The sequence below is a fragment of the Cryptomeria japonica genome, chromosome 10, assembly GCF_030272615.1.
Source record: "Cryptomeria japonica chromosome 10, Sugi_1.0, whole genome shotgun sequence".
Taxonomy (NCBI): domain Eukaryota; kingdom Viridiplantae; phylum Streptophyta; class Pinopsida; order Cupressales; family Cupressaceae; genus Cryptomeria; species Cryptomeria japonica.
In genome coordinates this window covers 639,958,797-639,979,762 of record NC_081414.1, presented here as the reverse complement: position 1 = coordinate 639,979,762, position 20,966 = coordinate 639,958,797, and the positions used below count along the sequence as shown (strand labels likewise).

General features: G+C 34.6%; 1 protein-coding gene across 5 annotated transcripts in view; it reads right to left on the bottom strand.

Annotated features, from left to right (window-relative positions):
- LOC131073395 (uncharacterized) overlaps nt 1-20,606 on the bottom strand; it is a 90,190-nt gene extending 69,584 nt beyond the window's left edge. Inside the window, exons 1-4 of one of the 5 annotated variants that reach the window (XM_058009826.2) lie at nt 20,454-20,593; nt 20,148-20,281; nt 17,395-17,446; nt 7,077-7,265 (exon numbers count right to left, since the gene is read on the bottom strand). In XM_058009826.2, the coding sequence (XP_057865809.1) occupies nt 7,077-7,230 (154 nt within the window). In that variant the 5' untranslated portion in view covers nt 7,231-7,265; nt 17,395-17,446; nt 20,148-20,281; nt 20,454-20,593. Of the gene's footprint in view, nt 1-7,076; nt 7,266-17,394; nt 17,447-19,873; nt 20,091-20,147; nt 20,282-20,453 lie in introns of those variants that run through there. The other 4 variants (XM_058009825.2, XM_058009824.2, XM_058009827.2 and 1 more) reach the window with 4 other exon arrangements.
- Nucleotides 20,607-20,966: the final 360 nt, after the last annotated feature.

Below are 20,966 nucleotides of genomic sequence, written 5' to 3'. Positions count from 1 at the left end.
TCATTATTGCATCTTGATATTCCGGCCCAGGAGAGATCCTTCTTATCTCAGATTCTGGCCTCAAGAAATATTGCCCTTACTCCTGATTCTGACAAATTGATATGGGCTGGCTCTAAAAAGGGAAGATATGAATCAAAGGAGGGATACAAACAAATTCTAAATAAAAAACATATCCCTCGCTCCAACCTACCTTTATCTTTATGTTGGGACAAAAGGTGCCTTCCGAAAGCAGGTTTGTTTGCATGGCTGGCTATTCAAAACCGAATCCTCACTTCTGAGACTTTTAAGAAACTTGGATATGAAGGGCCAAGTAGATGCCCTTTATGTGAAAAGGATGAGGAGTCTTCTAATCATCTTTTGGTGACTTGTGATTATGCTCATAATTGCTGGGGTTGGTGAAGAAAGCAGATGATCTGGTATTCCCCCATTCCTAATAACATTTTGGATCTTTTTCATGCTTGGCCAATCAGGAACATTGGCAGCATGTTTGAACACTTATGGATCATAGCCCCATCTATCATGATTTGGGAAATATGGAAGGAGAGAAATAGGAGGATTTTCAAAGATAGCAAAATGCAATGGTATCAACTGGTCAATAAAATTGAAGCCTCCATAGTTGAATTAGTAAATAACCAAACCCTAAATCTTCAGAGAGACATCAATATGTCTTACTGGGATGAAAAAATGAGACTTAGATGGAAAGGTCTAATAATTTCTCCCTTCATTGGCAAGGGTTCCCCAGCAAATGAGCTATCTCGTAAAAATTGTAAATGGATCCCTCCTATCAAGGGATGGTTTAAATTGAACTTTGATGGTGCCTCGCGGGGTAACCCTGGACGGGCGGGTCTAGGTTGTTGCATCCACAACTCAAATGGGGACGAAGTGGCCTTTATGGCTCTCCCCTGCGGTTCAAGTACTAATAATATGGCTGAAATGCAAGCACTAGATGTAGGAATAAACTTAGGCATTTTACTCAATATTAAGAAGATTGCCATTGAAGGTGATTCGGCTATTATCATCAATGCCCTTAGAAAAGGGTCTATGCCTGACTGGAGACTTAATGCTTCCCTGGCAAAAATTTTGACAAACATAAAAACATTTGATAGGGTCATCTTTAACCACATTTACAGGGAAGGTAATAGGAGAGCTGACTCCCTTGCCAATATGGGAGCTGATGGCAAGACATTAATTCATGTTGCTCCCAAAATCAACCCTTAAAGCAATAAGTTGTTATATCAGCTGATACTGTATATAAGCCTCTACAACTAAGTCGAGTCTTCAAAACTCTCCTATACAGCTCCATTTTATATAAAATCACTAATATATGCAGACACATAATTAAAACCTTATATTCTTGTATCCACATACAAACACCACCTTAAACATGCTTATATATATATCTATATACATTCACATATATATATATATATATATATACATATTGATATATAATACATATATATCAGTATATATATATATAAGAATATATGTATATATACATATTGATATATAATACATATATATCAGTATATATATATACACTTTCTGGACATATATATATATATATATATATAATTTGTATATAGGTATAAAATTTTCTTCACTACACAGCGAATCAAGTAATTCCTTTAAATATCACTCATTTGGTATATACAGATACCTATATGTAAATATAAGGGGAAGGGTATGTACATACACAGGTATTTATATAATCCATCCATTTATAAACAAATATATTTACCATATATATTAACTTGAATATCCAAATAAGGGCAAAATTAGGAATAAAACTAACCCTGGCCAACTATAAAGACTTTCTTAGATATCTTTAGATACTCATATAACAATAAAGAGATTTTACATTCTTTTAAAAAAAAAAAAAAAAAAAAAAGAAGAAAGAAAAAGAAAAAAAATAAAACTCTTATCAGATAATAATTGATTTCATTCACCCGAAGCAAATAGCACTAATTAAGTGCACTCTATCTCAGCCATAATAACAAGTAGAGAAAGTATCAGTTAAAAACTAATGATTATGGCCCTACATTTAAAATCTTGAGGATCTCTATCAGTGGAATAATCGTTCCCTCACTTAAAAATGAGGCCGAGCATTAATGGGGCGATCGGTGACGCCTAGATTAAGGATTAAATATCCCATAGATATGGATTAATTAATATTATAATATGGCAAGATCCCCATGTTGTCTTAATAATTATGATTTGTCAGAGCTTTAGAATGTAGCGTATGTGATTGCTCTTCTGTTAAAATTATTTCGGGCTCCTCCACACGTTTTTACCTCAGTTGGCACATCATTCTAGGTTATGTGTTTTTTTTTTCGGAAACCAATGAACTCCTTCCAAACTAGAGTTCTAGGAATACATGTTTTCATAATGAGCTTATTCGGAGTGTTTAAATCATTCAGCTTCCTGCCTTAGCGTAAGGTCTATCAAGCTGATACTCTACTGTTTTCCTGAGAACCCGTGTTGTGAATTTTCAGGCGATGGACACCCCAATTAAACTTTGCAGTTCAAAGAGACAAATGGCCTTTGAAGGGGCCATCACTCGTGACCGCCTTAAGTGCATCATGCGTCTCCCTCACACCTTGGTGATTGATGCTATTGAGAACATCTTAGGCCCCGATTTCCTCACAAATTCGGATAGAACCAGGGCCAACACGGACGTGGTCGCCATGTTTCTTGCTATCACTATGAGTTCCACCAAAAATCGTGAAGATACCAGTGCTCTGTGTAGAGAGGTCTTCGATGCCTCTATTCTAGGCGACCTTGAGAGGGTTTTAGTTAATATTGACAATGAAGGGACTATTCCGAGGCCAAGGAATTATGACATTCTCATTCGGAATAACAGGCCAGTGCCTCGATTCCCCATCATCTCCACGGATGGAGAGCCAGTATCCGCGGAAAGGACCGAGGTAATTAACAGAAGTGTTAACTTTCTGCTTTTCTTATTCCATGTGAGACTCCCTCCGAAGCCTACATGGTTTGAAGACTTCCTCAAAGCCGAGGGTCTGGTTCTGGAGGAAGATAGGGCTTCTTCTTCGTCCTCTAGGGAGGAATGAAGTGGCTCTGCTTTCAGGGGGAGCATGGTTCCATTTTTTGATGCTAATACAAAACTATAGGGGCTGGTTTAAACGTTAACTTGAAGTAATACAAGATACAATTACAGTTATCTGAATTGGGGTTGAGATAGCAAACAGTATCGTAGATTTAAAAAACAAACTTAAGCATCATATAAAACACTAAATTAGTATGATATTTATCCTACAAATTACTGTGACCGAATGAACATGAAGGAATATCCACTATACAGATATACATCACCATTTTGCTATTAAAACAGTTAAACATATCCACTTTGATTTATTTCGAAGGACATACGCTGAAGTTTTAATGCCATCTGTTGATGTTTTCTATATTTTGATGTCTCCATGTCATTTTTTAGCTGGCGAACTTTATGTGGATAGCATGCAAACTGTGAACTCCTTCTGCTATAAAACTTCAGGGCAAGGTTGGATGGATTAAATGAATCTCCCCTTTCCTACTCTTGTTGTTGTAGCCTGGATTTTACCCTTATTAAGGATAACGTCCAGGAGCATAAACAAGAGTTGGAGAAGTGAGGTTTTACGGCGGGCAGGATCTTTAGGCAATTTTGTTCTATCGTAAACGTATTTGGTACTTTAAATTCTGTCTCTTAAATTTATTATTTTACAAGCTTAGGAGATATGTTTACTTTGGAAATAACTCAAGGTTTTTTATCAAGCAATAAACTGTCGAATGATACAAATGGCAGGGTAATACTAACAAAATTGTCAAGTTTTGGAATAACTGACATTGCAGGCCGAACAGGTTGTTACTGACAAAATTGCCGAGTGTTTGAGTAACTGACATTGCAGGCTACCAGGTGATCATGGGCAATTATGGAGCAACTCTAAATAACTAAAGAACAACTCCAGAATAAAAGAGGAAAATGATCATTTGGCTACTGAAAACATTTCTTTTGGGCTTGTAAGGGAAGGAAATATAAAAAAACCTTCCCACATGATTACCCTGGCCCGGGGTCTTCATGTATCAAAACTGTAATTTATCAAGAAATATGTTGGACTATGGTCTCGGGCAAGGCCGGAGGTTTTCTCGACTCCACTCTTTCCTACCGGTGCCCGCATGAGTGGAGTTATGTATTATTTCATAAATGAATAATAAAATGTCTGGCTTCGGCCTCTTACCGATCAAAAAAAAAAAGATAGTATAATTTTTATCAACGTCCATTATTAATATTTAAAATACATATTTAAAATTTTATACAAGAAATAATAAAGCTAAATTAAAAAAAACTAAATACAAGAAAAGCTAAACAAAAAAAAAAAATCATTTTTTTGTGCGCAACCTTCTGGAAGTTTCGGTAGGAGACATGGATCACACAATTTTTTGCTAGTTGACACCAGTCATGCCTACTACTGATGCTTAACTCTAGGTCAAGAAAAAATGTGTAAACTATCGACTGCACAAGTTTGAACTCGAACATGAGGGAAGAGGAAGAAATGAATCGTGCCCTAGCGAAAAAAATATTTTCTTGCTTCTCAGCCCTCGACTGCCCTAGCGACATGTTTATAAATATTTTGCTTGTATTTTTTGCAATTCATAGGCGCTTAGGGTTTTTGCAAGCTTCTTTTACCATCCACACGTTTCACGTGATTTGTTCACGATTATATGCATTTAAAGTCGTTGAAATCGTGGACCAATTTTTATCCGATTTTTTAGGGAAAAAATCAGCAATCTTGGCAATCAACAATTGATTGCAACTTGTAGAGTTTTGCTTCTATGATGCAAATGATTGGTAGAAAGATAGAGTGGATGAAAAAAACGTACTTTGCAGTGAGAGCATAGATATTGTAAAGAAATGATCATATGCCATAACCCTTCTTCAAGTCCTTCTCCAAGTTGGAGTTGTTGAAGGTAAGTTTACGAAATTTCAATTTTATTTTAAATTAGCTTCAATTTCCAATAAAATTTTAATTATAAATTCATGTGACAATCACTTTTAAAAATTCCAATTTGTTATTTTTTACACTACATTAGGTTGTTGAGACTCAATTCACATAGCACACAATTATCTTGAAACAAATTGTGAAGGTGCAAGAGGCATTGAGGGCCATGGTCATCAACAACCTTTGGAATGCGTGGAGGCAATAAAATTCACAAAGACGCAAAAGTCAAATCATTGCTCCTAGATGATGACTGATGAGTTCATGTGGATTAAATCTTGAATTTCACCAAGCCCATCATCATCAATATCAAGTTTGATGAGACAATGTTTGAGAGAAATATATGATTGCATTGACTCCATGATTAAAAAATAAAGCACATTATAGCAAACAAGGCTAATGATCACACAAAAGTATTTTTCAAAAAGGTGCTAAGAATCATTGGAACAAGATGACCACACCCTTGCATCTCCTTGGGTTTAAATTGTCTCCCAAATATTACAGCACAAAAAAACTTATTTGCCCAAGAGAGTGTAACCATGTGGAGCACAAAAGTTGTTGACAAGTACAAGACTAAATTCTGAAGAATTCCCAGATCCAAACATGGAAGATCTTGTCATGAGTTTGGCAACTTCATGTCATCAAAGATACACAATCTTAGCTCTCCAAGACAAGGAAACTCATACATAGTGTTACCTCCATGGGCAGGGTTCTATGCACCTACAACCTCTTACAATCAATGTTTTGTCACAGATGAACATTTTTAATTTTAACTTTCTTACTAATCTTTCCCAGCTATATATTACGTTTATAATTACAAATGTTGTATCAACTTTCTCTCCAATTTCAACAAGTTGTTAGTTCTTTTTTTCTTGAGTGAAACCAGTTGACTACAAAAAAAAGTATAAGAGTTGGCCTATGTGCATTCAAACTTGAAATTCCTATCACATAAGCAAATTGACTACAAGCAAGAGGCAACAAAGAATTGGGATGTAATCTCCTAAGTATGCAAACTTGGATGCATCTATTACATGACTTTCCTCAATCTCCGTAGATGATGAGGCAGCTCCTAAATAGGATGTAGCTAGTGGGGGTGGCATTGTAGTTGCTAGGGGTTCAAATGAACTAAATGATGAATTTGATGCTCTAGGTAAAGAGAAAGATGAAGATTATTGGTTGTATATTGTATTGATTTGACATTGACATCGAATTATCAATTATCTTTCACAGTATCAACTATGTTTTCAATTTTATATATTTTTTGTTTGCAAATTATGGGTATCTTCATATATTTTTAATATTATATATATAGGATGGTCATACCAGCCTTACCAATAATGGGAAAAAATATTGTTGCACTGGCAAACCCAAACCCATGCTGGATGCCTTACACCAACTGACAACTTAGGCACATATTCATATTTTTTACTGGTTTTTCAATTGGAATACCAAAATTGTTCCTAATGATCCATTTTCATTGGGCTTTTTTGTCTAAATTATTGTTCTACCATCCTAGTTGATTTAGAACTTGTCAAGTTATGGAAGTAACAAAATCAAAACCAGGAAGGTTTCCAGATTAGTTGACTATTGGAGTCACAAATTTCATGGGGTTTAGATGGATATTTCCCAAAATAAAGTCTCTAGAATAAAGATGATTAAAACTTAAAATTTGCGGATAAGGCATTGGGATTAGAAGAAATGACATTTTCCTCTTAAGATAAAAAAGCACCGAGCCCATAACAAACAACTACAATACCTTTCTCTACTCATTATGACAATTAAATTGACAAGTGAGGGTATAACCTTGTCTCCTCAAGGTCACCCAATAGGAAAAAAGTATCTCTATATTGGTCAAGTTAGTACCTTTTTTTCCTATGTCTTGTAAGCACAGGTGGATTATACATTACAAAGTAATATGCTTTGCACATCTTAATTTGCCCATAACTTCTCTACTTGTTACTTAATTTGTTTAACATTGGATGCTCAAGTTCTGACACCATTAGAGACAATCAAAGCAGATACAAATTGACATCTTCTAACAATTTTCAAACAAAAAATAGAAACAGAGATAATAATCACCGTAGACATTGGGCTTTTCATCATCCAAGCTTCTATCTGCCTCGAAAAATTCCTCAAGCGGATTGCGGGCAGTTATAGTGGAAGTTGTTGCTGCAGCTGCTTCAGAATTGACTGCAGCCAAAAGTGGCCTTCTAAAAATTCTTGATAAAAACATTGGAATTGTTTTAGAATGCAGTTGGGCCAAAATACCTACAAAACCGTCAAAAAAAACGTATGATTAATTTGATTCAACAGATGAAATAACTGCCTTATAATTTTCTCAGAATTTTACCTCCACACATTTGCCCTTCTTTGTGCATAGTACAAAACTATAGAAGTAATCATTTTGCAGCATGGTTCTCAAATATAGCCTAATTCTTATAAAAATGAATATTGCTGTTTCTGGTTTCTATTGAATGATTTAGTAAATTACTTTATTCAGTAGAAGATAGGTAGCTTAAGATGAAGAATTCCTACTTTAATGGATGGAAATATTGGCAAGCAATATCCTATGTGCTTATCCATATACCAAAAAATAACTTTATTAAAAGCTCAAAACAGTAAGAAATGTTTTTTAGAACATATAAATTCCACACATTTAGTAACAAACCAAAGTTAAGGGTGCTCCAGATCAATTATAGAAAATGACGCAAAATTAAGTTACAACTGTGAGATAACATTAGGTATCCGGTATTATTTCACAGGTTCTCATCTTCAAAACATTTATCTGGATGCAAGTACATGCAATCCAATTTTCCGTACCAATGTTTTAGATCTAACCTCCAAACCTCACTTCAAGTGTAAATTGGTTGTTTATCCCTTAAGTAGGGTCTAGAAATTAGACCCAAAACATCAGCATCTAAAAGTGGATTCAAAACAGCTTAATCCAACTAGATTTCTCAATACAGAATAATATTCCCTGAACATCCTATATGTCCCAATCATACACAGTAGTAAATTGAACAGAGCTGCGTTCCGATAGATGTTCAAAAGACGGTACATCACTCCCTGCCCATCCTAAATGCCCCAGTTATATACAAAAATGAATTGATGACACTTGCATTCATATAAAACGTTTTTAAAATAGTTGCAATCATATAAATTGTTGTAATAATGGTGTAGTCACATAAATCTGTCCAGTTTAATTAAATGAATATTTGCTATTTATTTGACTAAAAACCCACTAGCCATCAGTTAATTAAATTAATATTTAATTAATTCATCTTCAAACATTCTCCTCTTAATTAAATAAATTATTCAATTTATTTTAATTGATTCACTATACCAAATTCACAAATCAATTAAATGAATAAATCATATTTATTTCATTTAATCTCCTTTTCCTTTTTTAAATAAATTAAATAAAACATTTATTTAAATCATTTATTCCCCCCTCCACTTGCATTTTCCTACATCTCCCACTTGCCCTTCCTAAATTCTTCTAGAACCTATCTAATCCTAATCAATTAGCCTAATCCATCCCCTAATTATTGTCACATTCCTAAGCAACCTGAAGTCACTTCTCAAAGACTTCAAAGTCTTTGAAAAGTATTAAATGCTTGGTGTGATCAACAAGTTAACCTCTAAAGTCTTCCAAACCATTAATGGCTCTTACATGACCATTTATGGTTAACCCCTAACTCAACCCTCATATGACTCATGTGTCTCCTCAAGCATTTATTGCTTTGACCATGGTTATCCCTTTAACCTTTGCACAAGAGTTTATCCATTGGATAAAGGCTTTATTCTTTAAATAAAGAATTTATTCACTCAACCCAACCTTGACCTTGACCCCCAAGTTAACCCTCAAGTCATGTGAAGCATTTAATGTTTATTCCCTCTCCTCTCAACTCCTCTCATGTTGACACTTGTCATCCTGGGATTGGATTGAAAGTCCTCACATGGATTGAATATCATTCAATCCTGACCCTTGTTGAGATTACTCAATCTCAACCATCCATTGCTCCATTTTCCCTATAAATAGAGCCCATTTCTTCATAATCCAGATCCTGAAAACTTGTATGCATCTAAGTTATAGTGAATTCTAGAAAGCATTTAGCATAAATCATTAATATCTTGTTATTTTGGCCTAAAATAAAGCATTTTAGCATCATAGCATCTAATATTAGCTTTTATTCACATTTGCATAGCATTTTAGAGTAAACATTTCAATCTTGAACCTCCATAAGCATCCATAGTGCAAAAAGCTGCTGAGAGCTACACTAGTTTGGAACTTGGAGAGGAGAGGAACAAAGGAGAAGGAGCTATGAGCATGTTAGGAGGCATTTGGAGATGTCTCGTTATATTTACTTTCCTAGTTAAATATTTCTTCATTTTTTTTGTGTCTCTTTTGATATGACTGCTTCGATTAGTTTTTGGTTGATTAACACTAACGATTTCTTGTGTTTTTGTGTGTTATTCCACCACAGGTTCTAGTCTAACCTTCCCCCATTTCGCAGAGCATCAAATGGTCATAGATAGGATTCCCTGACCACGCTATCTATTACAATTATATACAAAAGATAATTGGACAAAGTTGCATTTGGATGGATGTTCTGAAAATGGTTGACAATCCCCAGCCATTATTCATATCACATTATGATAATGCAGTTGTGTGACTCAAATTTCACAGGCTGCACTTACTTCCCTCTAAATCACAGTTTCTGCAGAGGGTTCAAACCACTGTACACACTTTGCTGGGTTCAATAGACCCAATCTAAAAAAAGTCAAAAGCCTTCATCATCATCATCATATATAAAATCACCTAGAGATGTGGGCAACCATACAAGAACAGCAATCCAACTTTACATGCCTCTCATTGTCATAAAATTATGCATATAAAAGTAGAGTTAGGAACAGAAAGGTTTGTACTTCAGATAACGAGCACTTATGTTCATAAGGATTTAGGATTTTTAGGTTTATGGCCTAGGATTTTGTTTTTAGGTTTTAGTAAATGCCCAATTTAGTAATTGAAATAGCCTGTAAGAACAGGCTTTGGTTACTTGTCATTTTTTTGTTTTCCGTTTCAGCCTTGTTTATACAGCAGAAAACAGAGCAATAAGAACTTGCCGATTAAAATAACCATTAACAGAATATGAAATTAGGTACATTTGTTATCTCAACCGTTCTGCGATTAAGATTTTCTCTCACAAAGTTCTTATCTTCATCAAACCATAACAATGAACTCATTATATGTAGGCTATCAGATTTCTCCATTCTCTAACATGTATTTCTGAAGATGAGAAAGCTTAAAGCAATGTAGATGACATAAGACCATCATATGACCCTCTAAGCCCTAAACAATGCACTCAATAAAAAAAATCTCATTTACTACAACATTTCAGAACACGCCAAAGAATGGATTCGAACCTGATATTTAGCTGCCAATGAAATCTAATCAGGAACAGATAGTTTCTTTACAAAACCCAACAAACATCAGGCTTAACCCTAATATAAAAACTTAATATGTATTTGGTTTACTAGCCAATAGGCTATTATTTGGGAGAAACCTTGTCATGTTCCCCCATTTGTAGTAGAGACAATCAATATAATTTTTGCCATTAAATATGTTAAGATCATATTAAAATTATTACATATTGAATTTATATTTACAATGTACCTTAACAAGTGCATTATATATATATATATATATATATATATATTATACCTTAACAAGTGCATTATATATGGTGCATTATATATATATATATTAACAAGTGCTGAACAATGCCATTCTTAAAGCATTTATTATACTTGATCGATTTCCTTAGAAGACGATAATCTTCCTTAAACAGTGGGTTGACTGAGCTGACCTCCACATCGGTTCATGGAGGGTCCTGATGAGTAGAAGGGTAGCAACTCTTCATAAAAGAAGAGCCACCAAGTAGAACCATCGTGGCTTTTCACCACGATATGGGGGAAGGATAAATGCCCCCCCCCCCGTGCCAATCAGGGTCTACCAGCAGATAAAAAAGAATAATACGAGCAGTGACAGGTATTAATACAGAATACCTATGACTCTATGATTTAACATTAAATATGTTAGCCATTATTTTATATATATATATATTAAAATCAAATCTGTGCATCAATGAAAATAAATTAAGTGGATGTTCTTAATTAAATTAATGACAATTAATATAATATAAGTCGGAAAGGCAATTATATATATATATATATATATATATATATACAAACAGCATTAAATCACAGCACTGTTAAACATAACATATAAAACCAAGGATACATAATAAAATCAAATTCTGTTTGCACAAATTATTGTAATGCTGTAAATATAAGGAATAATAAATTGATTGTAATGGAATAATGACAATAAATGATTAATACTAATACAAGCAATACCGACAGAAATGCTGATAATAATCCAATACAAGGCACTAACATAATATAATGTAATATGGTAATTATGTCAGATATAACTGATTATCATCATGAGATGAATTGAATAAATATAATAAATGATTCATTGTAAATGAGGGACTCTCTCTTAAGTACGCCACTCCATAGTGGATGCCTAACACTTGCCACATGGAGCCAAGAGGGGTGAAGCATCTGCTCTTGGGCTTAAGAGGGAAGGTGGTTGTGATGAGGGGGATAGGATACCTCACTGGGTACGCCAGTCCATGACGGATGCTTAACACCTGCCGTATAGAGCCAAGAGGGACGTAGCATCTGCTCTTGGACCTAGGATGGAGGATCTCTTGGACACCCTATCCAACTAGCCTACCCTAGTGTACTAAGGAATTGGATAATTGAGAACAGCAACTAACCTACAATCTGATTTTGTCGAACAAATCTGACTTTGTCTAACAAATATAACAATCTAATTTTATCTAATAAATCTACTATTAAGGATAATTAATACATTAAAATTTACATCACTTAATCTAATTCATTAGTTAATGTTTCAGTTTATAAGTATCACTTCATATGTGTTCTCTAATTTTGTGTTGCAGGGAACAGAATACAAAGGTACTCCCATAAACTTAATTACCTATTTTAGATTTGGGCAAATTTAGGTTAATTTAAAATATAGCTAATTAGGGGACATTACAAACCTCCCACCGGAATGTAATGTCTCACGCCTGAAAACAATTTCTGAAGCCGGAAAAGTCTGACAGAAAGTTTTGCACGATCTTACACTGGACATTCATGTGGGACAGTCATACTCGTCCTGATCACCACAGACCAGTCTGTACCGGCCTCCACTTCCTTCTACATTGTAGCCTCCTCCCATTTCATAGACCCAGTGAAGATGGGCACAGTGCTTCTGTAGTATGGTGCAGCAACCACCTCTTCTCCTCCCTCAGGCCCACCTCCAGACGGACCAGATAAATCTGACATCAAATCTAAACCCGCCAAATTCAGAGGCACATGCCTAACTGGTTTATCCACAAATTGATCGAGAATCAGTGTTGCAGAGGCCTTTGTAATTTTTAGGCCCAACTTTCACATAAATCAAGCTGTTTATATGGTTCATGGCCGTTTTGATATCTTAAATGGTGTACTTCAAAAGTTCAAGGATTTCTAAGGCACGTTGATTTTTTTTGTATGTACTGTATGAACCTTCTGGAGGCATTGATTGCAAGGTTTGTTATAATGTATACCTATTGCCTGGATTTTAATTCATGTGAGACTGGTGACTCGAAGAGCACACAAAATTTTACAGTTAATTTAGGGTTTCCAGACATTTGGAACTTGTGAGAGTGCGAGATTTATTTTCTGATTGAGAGCTTGGAGTTGCAGAAGAATGCTGGCATCTACATTGGATGAATTTTTGTAGGACTTTAGCAATTGGTTTAAGCCATTATTTGGTGCTGCAGTAACGGGCACATGATATCAATCTGTTAGCTGCAGTCATTCTTCTTTCTAGCAGATAACATTTCTCCCCAACCCATTGAAAATAAGAAAAAACAAGGTTCAAGGAACATGGTTCTTTCTGCGAGGTTATTTTTTTGTCCATTGCAATTTCTTGGCATATGGCAGGGTAGGCTTGGATTCTCCAGGCTTCCAACTTGGATTGTTTGATGATCAATCTTCTTCAAAAATATGAATTGCTTTGCACGAACATGGAAACCCTTCATTAAACAAGAGCTGTGATACAGCTGGAGTCCATGCCGTTTGCTAAAATTTGTTGATTTACTATTTGTCATTATAATTAGTTCAAGATTATGTTGATCTTGATTGAGTTTCAGCTACCTATCTCGCCTATCAGTGTTTTGGGGAAGACTGTTGGAAAACCCACACTTATTAAGATGTCTGAGCTCAAAGTTTTGTTGTGGAAAATTTCCACATAGCAGAATTTGTGGTGATAGCGACTTGATATTCAAGCTGATTTTAGGATAACGTCACAGCTGAGTAGAAGATTGCATCTAATGCTAATGATGACGGAAGAGTTCAAGCTCTCACCTACATCAAGCTATTAGTATCTAGTAAAAAAAATTGTGGAGACTCTATTTGTCTGCTTTGATATGTGTTCAAAAGATGCTTTCTTTGTTTTGCCAAGTGGTTGCAACATTTAAATTTAGGTACCAGACACCACAAAGATCTCCAAGGATGCTAAGTTGATTGCATTCTCATGTCAACTGATTGCAACTAGGAGCATCAAGCTCCCTGTGGCTACCATTAACATAGTAGAAACCATATCACCATCAATTTTGACTTCTTCTGAAAGAGTTTCAACCATAGATATTAGGAGGGCATCTCTTGAGCAGAGTGATTTGCTATCGCTAGCTCCAAGGGAACTCAACAGATCCTTTTAGTCTAGGTCATTACCAAGATGACAACATAGGACTTAGCCAGCAATAAAAGTTGTTGGTAGCAGAGCAAATCCCTCAGCATCGTTGAAATAAAAAGCAAGCCCAAAACTTGCCAAAGCACATTTAAAAAAATGTTGCAAGAGCAGAATAGTCCATCAAATTAGGTCTTTGAGATTTCCATAATTACACATTTTCATAAATCTAGGAGAGAGTATCTTGCATGGCTATCTCAAATAACCCAACAAAGAAACTTGGAAAGTGAACACTTGTAGAAGCAAACAAAATAATCTGACAAAACAAAATGGCTAATCCTTCCATTTTTGGTTTGCATATGGCTCAAAATTATTCAATTCCGAATATCTAAACTTTATGCAATAATGTGCTTGCTTCTACATGCTCTTTTTTTGTGTTTCACAAAACTGTGGTTTGGAAATTATAGGACTGATAAATTATCTGCGATAACTGTATCTTGAAATGTGGATAGTTTAAATTCAACATATTTTAACAAAGCACGTCTTGACAACTATAGGATCAATAATTTTTTGTGAATTATTTATCTTGAAAAGTGTATAGTTTTAATTTGGCATGTTTTATGATCTTAGATCTATAGGACTGAAAATTATCTACAAACCAATCATAACCAATCATCTTTTGTATGTTTAAAGCTGAAGTTTTTGTTTTGCAGTTCAATTTTATAATTTAATTTCTTACAAGATTCTAACTCTTTCGAAATGTTACTTCTATTATTTAGAGAAAACAAATAATAAATGCCTATATGAAAGTCATACCCAATGTATTAAAGATGCCTCCAAAAGGAATCAACATTTGAAAATCTTGTAAATGTTCACTGGGGCATTCCTAGAGCAAGTCAATGCTAGGTAGAGAGATTACTAGTTGATTTCTTTGTAGAAATTTTTGGTTAGTTATTTTCATTATGTACATACAAAGTGTTTGTTCTTTAGTGAAATTTTTAATCACAGCCAACAAAAAGCAATTTTCTATGGGATACACTTACAGACCTTTTTCTGTGATAGTTGCTTGAGGCCTTAGGAATTTGCAGATTATACTAATTTGAACTTTATTTTTAGACCTGCAATTAAGTATTGCTTACAGTTATCATGATGGTTGTATTGGAACCTACATGCGTGTTTATAGAATTAAGCATATTGCAAAAAATTAGGTTCAAAGTTTCTGGTTGATAATGACAAAACTTCGAAGTATAGAAGTCAAGGACATGTTGGCGTACACTGTTGTGTTTATGTATGTAGTAAGTTGGTGTGCATACCACTCAAAAAATTGCTTTCTTTTCCAGTTTTGTACAATGAAGCTATATTCATGATCTGGTATCATGGTAAGACAATCTTTGCCTTCACAATGGTTGTGCTCTAGCTTTAAGCTCAATTGCTTTTGTGTAGTCGTTTGTAACATGCAATTTGTAATTATTACTAGCAAAAATACTTTTGCAAATGATGAGCACAGTTGTTTCAGTTTGTCAATTTTTATTGTTCAATTTGCAAACTGTTTATATGCAAATCAGCGACTTATTTCATGCTAATCATTTAATTCTCTTCCTTTCAGGTATGACACAGAACTAGTACCAGCTCCATCAAAGATCCTTCCAACTTGACAGAACTAGTACAAGCTATGACTTTGCAACATCTGAAACCCTTTAATGCAGGGGCATCCGCCAGCTGGAGGTGGAACACCATTGTCGAAAATGAAAGTTTTATTTCTCAGTTTTGAAAGGAGGAATGTAAACATAATGTCATAGCCAACAAATGGTGAGAGGAGATGAAGAGGTACAAAACACATATGTAGGAAGAGGAAGAATTTAATTACAGATTACAATTATAATAAACAGAGTAACGCATAGGGAGTTAAGAGGAAAAACTAGAGACGAAAAACAGAGAACTCCCGAGCACGTGCGATGATGAAATGTCAATTTGGTTTTGAGTGGAAATTAAAAGATAGAAGGAAAGCAAAAATAAAAATTGCAGAGAGGTGCACATAAAAAAAAGGGAGAAGAGTTGGTTGTGTAGAAGTGGGGAGACAGAGAATAGTCTGCAGGTGGAAATTAAAAAGAAGATCAAAAATTTAATATGCAGGAGAAATAAGGAACAAAGCAAAGAAAAAGAATAGAGTGTATGTGGGTGCATGAGAGGAGAAGGAGAGATGAATGACTCATTTTAGCGAGTGCAAGTGAACAGGAGCAAAAAGAGAATTTGTTGGGGCTGAAAACCAAGGTTTGCAGACTCAACCAGATGAAATAAAATTATAGAAAAAGAATTGTTTTAAAAGATTTTGCAGATTTTACTTCGATTGAAAGGGAATTGTGTAGGCTAAGGGAAGCATACGGCAAATACAAAAAAATGCATAGAGGAAGGAGTGGGGCTGAAATAGAGATTAAGGGATGTAGCTAATAAGACGAGCCAACATTAAGAAGAGAGGAAAGAATCAGCAATGATTGCGTAGAAATAAGAGGGAACAGAGATTTGCATAAGGAAAATTCAAATGTTTTAAAGTATGTAGATAGAAACAGAGGAATGAGAATAAATGCATGGGAAAGGAGGAGAAAAGAGAACAAGAAATAATGAGAGAGCACTGGAGAATATAGAGTAGTGTGTGCAGCGAGAAAGAGCATGAAATAAAGAGAGAATTGCACTGGAGGACACGAATTTTTGTTTGCAAAACAAAGGCAAGAGAATAGAATTCTCTACAGAGTTAGATTCGAGGAAAGTTAGATTAGAAAGGTGTATATTTGTAAGCAAATCAATGCACAAGTATTAGCATATGAAAGAAATTGAATCCTTATATTGCAAAGAGTATTAAATGAATTATTCTTCTTTCTTCCTGGCAAAGAGTTCAACGAGCATTGGAAATTTTTAATTAAAAATGGATGGTCATTTGAATGAGCTGTGAATTTCCTCAGTCTAAAAAGACTCAGGAATCTGTCTTGTGTCACCCTTATGCTAAAAGCAAACTGAACTGGGTATCTTATTTTTATTTAGGGCACTGTAATTTATGTTTTTTGTTACTGGACAGTAGAAGGAAAAACATGGTGCAACATGGTGCAACTGTTCCAGGATAGTATTTGAGGGTTTCAAGCATGTATTAGACATGAAAGGAAAATGATGATTCTATTCAATTCTAAACTTCTAACTTGATACTCAAAAAGAGGATGCAGGGGACTCTATGATCCTTATGAAAAGAACCAAACCCAAGTAAAAAAATGCATGAACTATAAATGCAACCTTTTTTCCTGTTTAGTGACAATCTATCCTAGCACTGATAATAACATACATTAGTCATTAAACAAAATTATACACAAAGGGAGTACAGATATAATCAACACTCAAGTGAGAAATTGGCTTTTGCCTTAATTTTATAAAAGCAGACATAACTATAAATTGGGCATTGCCATAAAAGGCAAGCCAAGCTGTAAGTTACATGCAAGTCGTAAACAGTGAAGCATAGCCATTTGATTAAGAGGACTGTTGCTGGTAACTTTAAACCCACAAAAGATGAACGAAGCTTTTTTTTTCGTTAGATAAAAAATTTACCACTGTTCAAATTTTGTATCCGCACTCAAATTTATCTGGGTTGTCAGATATGCTGTGACAGAGAGACAGGCCAAATGTCATCAAGTACAGCAAAGTAAACTTCTTAATGACAAATTAATGCTCTAAATCTAATGATATAAATAGAAAACAAGTAATTCTCAATTACAAGGTAATATATGAAAAGTTTTGGAAAAATTCAATAAAAGCATCCAGGTTGATTTTTGAAGGTAAATTTTCTGACAAATTGTATTTCCCATGACCTTATATGCTTTATGAAAACAAAATTAGAAAAAAACTCATGATATCTTTTTAAACCATGAAATGGTGAAAAATAATGAAGAATCTAGTACACAAAAGACTAATAAAAAAATAATAAGAGAACACATTGAACACCATAAAGCTATGAACGGTAATTATGGAATTAACAATGAGCAAAAAAATTATTAAGATGATGAAAGATTGTAGCCTCAAGAAGTTTTCATCTCCTCCATTTTAAGATAAAGACTTTCCTGATTTAATTACAACTGTAAGAGATAATTCTCTTTGATCAAGGAAGATCCCATGTTTTCAAAGCTATCGTTTATGGAGTTATTTCACATTCCGAATGGCTAAAGAGGTGAGTCACAATATCAAAAAACTCTCTAGGTATGATATAGCTTCACTAATGGAAATATGGAAAAAATGCAACAATTTCTTTAGAGAATCTTGACTACGTCTTCTTTCAACTAAAAAATCAGACATCATTCTACACTCTGCCAATCATTATATAGTTAGTCATCGAACAACAAAAGGAAAAGAGATTTTGCAACCAACAATAGTCATATCTAGCAAAAGCAATAGGAAGTATTGGTTCGCTGCTTGTAGAATTCACACCACGCTCAAAAGGAATGGTGGGACAATGCCCCAGAACAAAGAGATTAGGGAATTATAAGTAGTTTTGGTATCCAGATAGCTATTATGAGGATCCAGCAAACTTGATTTTCAATAGAATTGATAATGCAATTTGGAATCTCTTTACTTTAGGGAATCCAAATACTTTCCAATACTCCTTAATGCTAATTTTTTTGGTGCCATGTATATACTTGCACCATTTGCAAATAAAATTTCACTTCCTCTTGGCAATTTAAAAATTGAAAAGTGTCAAAGAGGAAAATATTTACCTAAGACACAATGACACAAATGTCTCTCTTATTATATAAAGGTGTTTTAATCACAATGAACCAAATGACAATGTTCTTCTGGCATTAATTGTGTTGAAAGACTAACCTCAACTGTTTGTTTTGTGCCTTGTGGGCAATATCATGTAAACGACTACAAGTGGTTCCAAGATGAACATAACTAGAGCAACATCATCCCTGTTCAAATTTATTGATCATTTATCAATTTCTATGGCTTTGTAACTTTTCTATTCTTTCCAACGGCCTTACGGATCAAAGATCTACATGCAAACATGAATATCATCACTCTATTCCTTTTTCACCATTGATTTTGACTAGCATGAATCTGGTTCTTCGCTAACAAAAGTAAAAACATCATTGTTTTACTGTATTCAAAGTGCCAGCAACCACTATGATAAAAGAAACCATTATTGCAATGGCTAAGAGCATTATTTTTATCTTCAAGCTTCAAGGAATCTGTGTCAGGAAAGTTACAAGTACATTTAGCGTCATACTTATGTCTGTTGATGGTGTTGCAGGTCTAATTTTAGCATAATTTATTTCCAGACATTTCAATTCAAATTGTAGAGGATCTCAATCTTTTGAGCAACCTCAATGTATTTATAATGATGGTAAGCTCTTAATAAAAGGCCCACTAACTCCTCTTGAATGAAGATCATCCGACTTTAGCTGTACATACTAAAATCTTCATGAGTTTGAATTAAATTATGGATTAGGGAAGCCTGACGTAAGTCAATTGAAGTTGTAGATGTGAAATAGACGAGTTATGATCCTAATTTTTTTCTGTTGTGGTCCAAACCATGGAGGTGCCTTGTTGGTGTTTTAATGGTACATCCAAAACATAGATAAGAGAAATGACTAGATCATGAACATTTGCACAAATAGAACCTAGGCTATCAGACTTATACCGAGCATATGTCAGAGTATGTTTATTTGGTGCTTATTTTCTCTGCATGCACAGAACAGTTCCATAAAATCTTAAAAGGTCACCAGGGGCATTAATGTGTGTGAAAAAGATACAGATTATAGTTGGAGATCTTATCAATTAATACTATTAAAACATCTACTTCCAGATCTTGTCTTATTTGTGCAGAATTGCTAGTGATCTCCTCCAACAATTTTGAAGTAGCTTGACTACAAAAGGCCCATGAATTGATATGGCTAATGGTTTCTCCATGAATCATTATCCAGGAATGCCAGACATATCAGTAATTTTTTCCATAACTAAGTTTTCCTGTAATGGTCTTCTCATAATACACAAAATAATTGAATTGAACATAACAAGGGCTGACAAGCTCAACCTTGAAGCTTCCATCATCTACAAGGGAATAAGACTTGGTTGGTAGTTATGGATCAGTGTAAAGAGGGGAGCTGAGTGATGGAACACTAATTGCCGTTTAGGTTCTCAATTTCCAAAATGAAGATGCCCATCAGAGTTTTGACAGGGAGCGCACGGCTTTGGGTGGGGTTAGGCACAGAAATCTGATTGGAATCATTACTTGCTGCTCCAACCTTGATTTCAAAGCTTTGATTTACCCATCTATGGAAAAGGGCAGCTTGGAAAGCTGGCTATACCCTGATGGAGATGAGTGCGAACTGAGTTTGACAGAAAGACTGTTATAGCCATTAACATAGCTCAAGCCTTAGCATGTCTTCATCACCAATGTTTTGTACAGGTTCTGCATTGTGTTTTAAAACCCGGCAATATGCTGTTGGGAGATGACATGACAACAATTACTAATTGGGTTCAAACATAATCTCAAAAAGTTTCATCCAATGCTATTTCATCTACCTTGATGTGTTAAGAATGCTCTAAAAATTGCTATGGTAACAAAATCATACAGAGGGGATTGGTTTAATGCAGGGATGAAAAAAGCTTACCTAAATGCGAGCGTAGGGCTCTTTGTGCAAAAATGAGGCCAGAATCTATATAACTCCAAGCACATACACATCGCCCTCGTTATACTAACGCTTCACAGACAATGCTCACCTCCTTACTTAAGTTGAATGGTATGAAATGAATGGACAAACGCACATAAATAATCAAAGGTAAGTAGCGCATACAAAAGGGAGGACCATGACGGCTACCTTTTCTATGTATGAGGATCGTTATTAGTACTTGCCGTTAGGCAATATTATTGTAATGATTTTTTCTTTTTAAGACTTAAATAGTTATTAAAAAAACTGATTTTAATTAATTATAATCAATTATTATTCTATTTTTAAAATATATTCTCTTCTCATAAAATATAGATGCATATTTTTTAACTTTATAAATTCTAAAATATATTTTTCTCCACACTCATTGGCCAAATGCAATTGAGTTGTTATACACGAAATATCGAAAGACAAACTGTGTAACTATTTTGTAGGCATTATTTGGGCACATTGTAT